This window comes from Chrysochloris asiatica, unplaced genomic scaffold (assembly GCF_000296735.1).
Source record: "Chrysochloris asiatica unplaced genomic scaffold, ChrAsi1.0 scaffold00168, whole genome shotgun sequence".
NCBI classification, from domain to species: Eukaryota; Metazoa; Chordata; class Mammalia; order Afrosoricida; family Chrysochloridae; genus Chrysochloris; species Chrysochloris asiatica.
The window spans coordinates 2629814-2638503 of NW_006408686.1; the positions used below are offsets into that span (position 1 = coordinate 2629814).

An 8690-nucleotide genomic window follows, 5' to 3' on the forward strand; every position below is an offset into this window, starting at 1 on the left:
GCTCCCTAGCTGTGTGACCCAGGGCAAGGGACTTCCACAGTCTGTGCCTCAGTTTGTTCATCTGTAAAATGGGAGCTCATATGAGTCATATCAACTTCATTCCATCGTGGGAAGGATGAAATGAGGTGCAGTATGGAGAACCACAGCAAATTAGCATAGGGGTCCAATAGAGAATAATTGCTTAATAAAACACAGGACTTTTCCCTCTCTTCCTCACAAAGAGATAGTCAAGGGCCTAAAAAGCTGGTCTTGGTTAGCACTGCAGGATAATGCACTGGACTGCATTCAACCCACCAGCCACACTTTGGGAAACCTATACGGAGTCACTATGTGTTAGAACCACATAGTGGTTCTCTTTCTAGAACCACAAAGACTCAAGGCTTGCTCTGTTAACCCTTTAATTTTCAGGCACATGGGGGACAAATGGAGGCCTGGAGCTCTTCACTCAGCCCTGCCAGATGGCTTGGGGGCTGGGAGGCAGTCCGCTCGGCGCAGGAAGTAGAGGTACGAGGCTGAGGGCACCTCGGACCCGGGCTTGGTGAAGCAGGCACTTTCTGTAGCACAGCCCTGAGTAGCAAACCTGGTGTTGATGATTCCTGGGAAGGGGAATTTCAGACTGAAGCCCAGGTCCCCCAGCATCCTCCCACCTACACCTTCACAACCCGTGGGCTTGGGTTTTTCTGACTCTCTTCTGCCGGCCCCCACCCCCTACTCCTGGAAACCAGAAATCTGAGTCTCCAGTTCCAAACCCCGACTCCCCCATCCAAGGACCCAGGCGCTCCTCACCAGCCTGCACATTGCCAGCGAAGTAGATGCAGTGGGTCTCATGCCCAACACAGCGGGCTGCCTGGGTACTGGAACACGTCTCATGGAAGGGCGCAATGCAGGAGGGGCATTGGAGCCCATTCTCCGTGCGATTGTTCTGAGGAGCTGGGGGTGAGGGGAGAGCTCAGGTGAACCGGAAGTGTAAGCCCTATCCCCAACCTCATAGTTACCCTGGGGAACACTGAGCCAGGCTTTATTGAAAAAGCGAGGTGACTGCGGCCCGGAGTTTTCTTGGTGGGCTCTTGGGCCGGGGCTGGAAGGGGATCCCCAGACCAGGCGTACCGGGCAGGGAGCCTTGGTTGCAGCCGTCGCTCTGACAGCAGCGTGCGTTGGAAATCATGTAGTCCTTGGGGCCCATGGTGGTGGACACGACGCCAGAGTAGCAGTCTTTGAATTTCATGCAGGCCTTGTAGGTGTTCACCGCATGGCGGCCCTCTGTGGGGTGGAGGATGGGCAAAGCAGGGCTGGACAGTGCATCTGACCACATCCATCCTTCAACCTCCAGTGCTCGTCCAACCCCACACCTCTTTCATCCTGCCATTGCTTGCATGGGCTCTTCCAACCCCAAATCTACATCCCTCCTTATTTGCCTGGGTGGCCTCTTCCAACCTCCCTAAAGCTATGGCCCTTGGTCAGCCAGGGTATCCTTTATTGTTGTTCTGACTCACGGTAACACTGTATGGGGTTTCCCAGGAACAGCTGGTGGGTTAGAACCCTACAGAACCACACCAGGATTCCAGGGGATACTGAGTAAGCCCTTCCTGCTCACAAAACAGCCTTGGTAGTGCTGTAGGGTAAGCTTTGGGCAGCTAACCACAAAAGTCTGTGGTTGAAAGCTAGCTACCAGCAGTAGAACCAAGAGGCTTGTAAAGGCTTATAGGCCGCTATGAGTCAGAACTGACGCAGTGCCAGTAACTTAGTTGTTTTCCTACTCACAGTGGGCCTTTGGTGGTCTCTTGTAGCTTTCTATTGCCAAAACTCCAGGGGCCTGCTTGACATGGTCTCTCTCACTCCATCCCATGACCACCCTCTCTCGTGTCCAGACTGTAGAAGTTTTCTTCAGGCCATCCACGGCTACGTCCCATGTCTGTTGTTGTTATGTGCCATGGAGTCAGTTCTGACTCATAGCGACCCTGTACAGGGTTTCCGAGGCTGTAAATCTTTATGGGAGCAGAACGCCTGTGATTTCTTCCAACTGCAAGATTTTCACACTCTCTGCCTGGGGTGGTCCCTTCCAACAAACCCTAGGATACCTGCCCCCACCTCTATACCCCTTCTCTGTCTAGGGTGGTCTCTTCCAGACTCCCTTGATGTCTTTTGTTTGATGTCATTATATGCCCTCTTCCAACATAGTAAGATGTTTGCCTCCCCCTCCCCTGCCCCCTAAGGGTGGCAATTCTCTAGCTCCTTCTAAACTCCTTCCGGGTTCATATCTCCCTGTGTCTGCTTTTGGTGGTCTCTTTAAACATTTCAGGTCCTTTCTTCCACCCGTCAACACCCACTTTCCTTACACAACCCTTCCTGTAGGATGGTTTCTTCTAGCACTCAGGTTACCCCTCCTTTCTGGTCACAGCCTTTAGTTTATTATTGTGCCCCATCATTTCTCTTGGGAATGAAAGTCGCCCCACCCTCAGTGGTCTCTTCCATTGGCAACCTTCCTTCCCCCCAACTTTCCTCAGGTCTGGATAGTCTCTTCCATTGAAGGCAGGCTCCCCTTGCTCCCCTCCCATCCATTTGACATTCTGTCTCTGTCTCCCCAACTTCTACTTCTTCTTAGGATGCCTTTCTCCATAACTCATGGTTATCTTCCCTCTCCTCTGGAATGGTCTCTTCCAACCCCCTAAAGCTACCCCCTCTACTACAACATCATCTCTCCAATTCCAGTCAGAACAGTATCTTCCAGCCAGCTCTATGTACACCCTGCCTGGGGTGGCCCCTTCCTCCCTCTCCTCCAAGATGATCTCTTCCCCCATCACATTCTCTGCCCATTTCCACTCTCGTCCTTCTTTACCTCTTCCCAGTCTCCATTTTACCTACTAGATTTCTATTTTCACAATTTTTCTAGACCTCTTACCCCCTACCCTACTGCAGCCTTCTTTTTCTAGAGTCGCTCATTTTTTTGAAATAGAAAAGACAGTTTCTGTCTCCATTGAATTGTCCACCCTCCATTTTGAAATGTTTTCTTCTTCTCTAAGGAGCTCTGGTAGCGTAGTGGTTAAGAATCGGGCTGTGAACCTTAAGGTCAGCGGTTCAAAACTACCAGCCACTCTGCAGGAGAAAGATGAGGCTTTCGGCTTCCTTAAAGATTTACAGCCTTGGAAACCCTGTACAGGGTCACTGCGTGTTGGAACTGACTCGACGGTACATAACAACAACAACAGCAATACCCTCTTTTGGACTCCTGATGTGGTGCTGTAGGATCAACACTGGACTGAATCACAAGGTTGGCAGTTCAAACCCACCAACCACTTCTCAGAAACCCTATACAGGGTCGCTATGAGTCAGAACCAACTGGACAGCACTTAATAACAACAATAACAACTACTCCTATTCAGAGCACAGTGGGTCAGTACGATAAGCACTGGACTGTGAACCATAAAGTCAGTGGTTCAAGCCCACCAGTCGCTCTGTAGGAGAAAGATGAGGCTTTTTGCTCCCACAGAGATTTAGAGCCTTGGAAACCACATACAGGGTGGCTAAGATTCCTATACAGGATCTATATGAGTCAGAACCGAATCCACAGCACTTAACAACAACCCCCATCCAGAGGAGCCCTGGTGGCACTGTAAGATAAGCTCTGGACTGCTATCCACAGGTTGACAGTTCAAACCCACCAGCCTCTTCTTAGGATTAAGTGAGAGTCTCTGCCTCTGTAAAGGTTTGTTGTTGTTGTTAAGAGCCATCAAGTCAGTTCGAACCCATGGCAACCCTGTATAGGGTTTCCAATTTGCCGCTGGTGAGCTTGAGCCGTTGGCCTTTCGGTTCAAACCGACTTTACAGTCCAGCACATTAACCCACAGCGCCACACCAGGACTCCCCGTAAAGGTTAACCTAGGAACCCTGGAAACGCGGAAACCCGGAAACTCGGAACCCCGGAAACTCAGAAACGCAGAAACTCAGAACCCACGGGAGGGCACCTAACAACAACCCCCACCCCCACCCCAGTTTCTTTCCAGGCTCCACCCTTCCCATGAACTCTGACCAATGAACATCTCCTCCCACACCTACCCCTCACCACTCGGAGGCCTCTTCTTCTGACCATGAAGGTTCTCCCCTTCCCTCTACCTCCCAGTCGCCCAGTTAAGAGCTCCTACTTGTGCTGGACTCCCCCACAATGACCACGCATGCGTCCTTGCCATCCTCACACGGCTTCACTTTTCCATTGCATGTGGGTCCGGAGCCTTTACACACTTCACAGCTGAGTGGGCATCCTGTAAGGCAGAGGTTGGGACTGTAGTCAAGGGTGGTGAGATCTTCAACTTCACAGAGATGAGGGGAAGGGGACTGGAGGTAGGGGTCTGGACCCATGGGTCTTGAGAGAGGAGGGGACAGTGTGTCTCTGGTATTTCATTGACCTGTGTCCAGGGAACTGTCCAGAGTTGTTGACAGGGGCGTGGTAATGATGCTAGCAAAGCTACTCCCAGGGCAGGAGGCGACTCCACCTGGGAGCCTGTTTCCCTAATTACAAGGCTGGGGGCTTTGAACAACAGGATCCACTGAGAAAACTCAGAACAGGGAGGGGTCATGGCTTTCCTGGACTTTGATGAAGTTTCAGGTTCAGCTGGTTGGTGGGTGTGCGCCCTCCCCCTGGTAGATAGATAGAGGTAGGTCTGGGAGACAGTAGGAGCTCAGGCAGCAATACCGAAGTTGGGGTCTGCATCCCAGACCAGGAAGGGAGGGTGAGGACCATGAGTGCTGGGTGCTGACAAAGGAGGGGACTCCTAGATCTGAGGGAGAAGGGGATGAGTCTGAAGTCTTTAAGAGTCCAGGTAGAAAGGCACCCTCTTTCATTCACATTCTCATTCTCAAGCCTTTGTTCTTTTTTGTCATGCTCTCATCTGATTTTCTAGAATTTGCACGTCTTACTTTGGGACAGTACTTGTGTATTTCCTCCCATGAGGCCCCACGCAATTTTCCTTTAGCCCCTGCCTCCTTCATGAATCCGTATTCCTGCGGGGGGTGGGTAACCTTCCCTTCCCCTCCCACCTCTGCTGAATGCTCTTTCAGAGTCTCCATTTTCCTGAGTGAGGGATCCCGGGAGTCCAGGGTCTCAGACACTCACCGAGACCCAGAAGGGTGCATAGCAGCGTGAAGGTCAGCAGGAAGGTCCGGGGGCTTGCAGAAGTCCTCATGATGTGTGAACCAGTAATCCTAGGTCCCCAGCCCTTATAGGAAGCTGAGGAGGGGCGGGTCCGGACCCACCTTCACCCTGGGGTGAGAACGAGCTGAGGTCAGAGCCGAGAGCAGGCCTCTGCAGCCCCCGGGTAGGGGAGGCGGAACCAGCATCCTAAAGGGACCCAGGCATCTGGTGCCCAGCCCTCCTCTCCCCTCGGAGATCTCCCGTAGAGAGTCCCGACTTTCAGCTCCCTCTGTCTAAGGACGCAGAAGGTCACTTTCTCGTCTTCCCCATCCCACCGCCAATTTTCTTTATCCAAAGTCCAAAATGTGAGTGGGGTCATTTTATTTCCTGCATGTATGAAGCAACTGCAAGGATCGGAATCCCCTCTCGCTTCCCAAGGAGGCGTCTAGCGTGGGTGGGGCCCCACCTGGGAGTGCCCAGCAGGTCCAGGCTTGTTCTGCAGGGACCTGGGCGACTTGTCTTCCTCCTCTTTTCCTTCTAGCACTTGGCTCATATTCCCGTCTATGTATTCGTGCTTTCTCAGGCGCCAACCCGCCTGGGGCTCTAGGGGCTCGAACAGAAAGGTGCCTGTCAGTGGCCTGGGGTGGGAGTGACAGGAAACGCAGACTCACAGGTCACATTGGGAAACTGAGGCATGGGTGAGCGCATTCTAGGTTGGGTGTGTGTATGTGTGTGTGTGTGTGTGGGGAGACTTGAAGTCACGGGAGTTTGGGGAGGGCCATCCTGTGAAGGTAGGCTCCAGGGTTCCCGCAAAATACCAACTCGTGTTGGCAGTCCTCCAGCGTTGTAGGCTTCAGTTTGGGCAGTGATTACGTTGTCCAATGAGAATGAAGAATTTCTCCTAGGGAACCAATCCTAGAGGGCGCTCCTGTTGCTAGGCGCCCAGAAAGCAGAATGTAGACGTCACCGGGAGGCGGGACTAGAGAGTATTGGAATCTGAGATAAGCAAGACCAAGTAAAGCTTGTTGCTAGGGTACCTGGCGCGTCTCTCCGTAGAGGCACGACTGGGCACGCGCAATGTCGACGCGAGCGACGGCGCGCCGGGGTTTGAAAGGCCCGAGCCCTGCGCGCTTGCGCACTGGAGCCCGTGTCGTAGCGCACAGAATCCGGTGTCGAAGCGTACCCCTTCCCAGCTCCCAAATCCTGACTCCACCCCCCCACAACTTTCTTTGGGTTGGGGGACGGTCACGACGCTGATATGCCGGAGATCCGCCTCCGTCATGTCGTGTCCTGCAGCAGCCAGGACTCGGTGAGGGCCAATGTGGGGAGGTTGGAACACGTAAGGGGATTAATGAGGAGGTCTGTACAAGAACTTTTGGGGTATAAAAGGGAACTTCAGGAAAATCTATGAAGGACTGTGGGTAAATAAATATACAGCCTCTTAGTAAATTCTGTGGGAGATGTGGGATACGGGAACTTCCGGGCATATGGGGAACTTCCGGAGTGGAAAGGAGGAGTGTTGGCAGTGCAGTCGAGTCTGTTCCAACCCATAGCAAGCCTGTGCAGGGTTTCCGAGGGGCGGCTGGAGAGGTCGAGTGCTTATCATATAGCTCCACAAGGCAGGGGGTAGGGACATCACCAGAAACCATAGCCCACTGCCGAGGAGTTGATTCTAACTCACAGTGACCATAGCAGGAGAGAGTCCAGCTGCTCCATAGGGTTTCCAAGACTAGCCCTTATGGCGGAGCGCAGTGTTTCTATAGGGTAAACCCGGAACTGCGAACCACAAAATCAGCGGTTTGAGCCCACCAGAAGCTCTGTGGGAGAACTACAAGGCTTTCTACTCCCGCAAAGATTTGCAGCCTCGGAAGTGGCTGTGAATTGGTATCTACCCTATGGCACTTAACAACAACAGTGACTTGTATGTCACATCTTTTTGCTACAGAGTGACTGGTGGGTTTGAACTGCTGACCTTTGGGTTAGCAGCTGAGCACTTTTAACCAGAGCATCACCAAGACTCCTTGTGGGGGATTAACAAGGGAATGTAATAAATCTGGGGAATGGTAAAGCACTTGGGAGGATTCTGAGTTCTGCATGTCTGTGCCCTAACCTCTCTTTCCCACTCCTGTCTCCAGACCCACTGCGCAGAAAACCTTCTCAAGGCGGACACATACCGGAAATGGCGGGCAGCCAAGGCAGGAGAGAAGACCATCTCCGTGGTTCTCCAGGTGACTATGAATCTGGAGATCCAGGGTTCATAGAAGAAGAGAGACCCAAGAACTAGGCCAGGGTTGAGCATGTGAATCAGTACAGCCTCAGTAGGTTGCTTCTACTTTCTGAGCCTTTGCTTCCTCAACTTAAACAGAGTGAATCATGGCCATGAAGCCTGATTCGTACAGTCAGTGGGCTCAGGGCTGGAAAGTGTCCAGGAATATCAACAAAGTCAGCTGATTCCATTGGAACAATGAGGAAACTGGTGTGTAGGGACGGGAAGTGAAGTAGCTTGTTGAAATGATTTTTTGTTCCTCTTCTCACTGAGTTCACCCCACAGTCCTCCTAGGTGGTTCTGGTTAGTTGCTGTCATGTTAATTTCGACTCTCGGTGACCCTGTGTTACATGTAGAGTACTAGAACTCCATAGAGTCTTCAAGATTGTGAACTTCCAGAGGCTGATCGCCAGACCTGCCTTCTTAAGCACCTCGGGATGTATTTCAACTGCCAGTCTTTTCGCTGGTAGTTGAGTGCTTAACTGTGCACCACCCAGACTTCCTCTGAGATTCCAACTCCACTGCCATAGAGTTGATTCTGACCGTGCTGACTCTCTGGGATAGGAGGACTGCCCTTTAGGGTTTCTGAGAACTGTAAACCTTTACAGGAACAGACAGCCGCATCTTTCTCTTGAGGATCGACTAGTAAATTTGAACCGCTGACCTGCTGGTTAGTAGCTCAGTTCTTAACCCACCGTGCCACCAGGCTGCTTGCTATGTATGAGGTGGGAGGGAGACAAATAGAAAAAGCAGCTTGGCCTGAGAGGAATAAGGAGTTCCTGTCAGGACTAAGAAAAGGATGGGAGAAGAACTGTGGATTAAGCAGTTGCTGTTTCCCTGGCTTGATCTGCGTCTCCTGAGGCTGTACCACTCTGCGTTCACACACTCTGCGTTCACACACTCGGGGTTCACACACTCGGTGTTCACACACTCGGGTTTCACACACTGGGGGTTCACACACTCGGGGTTCACACACTGGGGGTTCACACACTCGGGGTTCACACACTGGGGGTTCACACACTGGGGGTTCACACACTCGGTGTTCACACACTCTGGGTTCACACACTCTGGGTTCACACACTGGGTGTTCACACACTGGGTTCACACACTCTGTGTTCACACACTCGGGGTTCACACACTGGGTGTTCACACACTCGGGGTTCACACACTGGGTGTTCACACACTCGGGGTTCACACACTCGGGGTTCACACACTCGGTGTTCACACACTGGGTGTTCACACACTCGGGGTTCACACACTGGGTGTTCACACACTGGGTGTTCACACACTCGGTGTTCA

General features: G+C 52.3%; 2 protein-coding genes across 2 annotated transcripts in view; one reads left to right on the plus strand and one right to left on the minus strand.

The window, feature by feature from the left end:
- Window positions 1-441: 441 nt before the first annotated feature.
- PINLYP (phospholipase A2 inhibitor and LY6/PLAUR domain containing) lies at window positions 442-5907 on the minus strand. The gene is made up of 7 exons (XM_006871503.1): window positions 5888-5907; window positions 5632-5763; window positions 5108-5247; window positions 4140-4256; window positions 1108-1260; window positions 787-930; window positions 442-596 (listed from the first exon to the last, which is right to left on the minus strand). The coding sequence occupies exons 1-7, from the start codon at window positions 5905-5907 to the stop codon at window positions 442-444; spliced, it is 861 nt and encodes a 286-aa protein (XP_006871565.1).
- A 461-nt stretch (window positions 5908-6368) lies between these two features.
- XRCC1 (X-ray repair complementing defective repair in Chinese hamster cells 1) overlaps window positions 6369-8690 on the plus strand; it is a 42044-nt gene continuing 39722 nt past the window's right edge. The window contains exons 1-2 of the mRNA XM_006871362.1: window positions 6369-6434; window positions 7261-7353. Of these exons, the coding sequence (XP_006871424.1) occupies window positions 6384-6434; window positions 7261-7353 (144 nt within the window). The 5' untranslated portion in view covers window positions 6369-6383. The remainder of the gene's footprint in view (window positions 6435-7260; window positions 7354-8690) is intronic.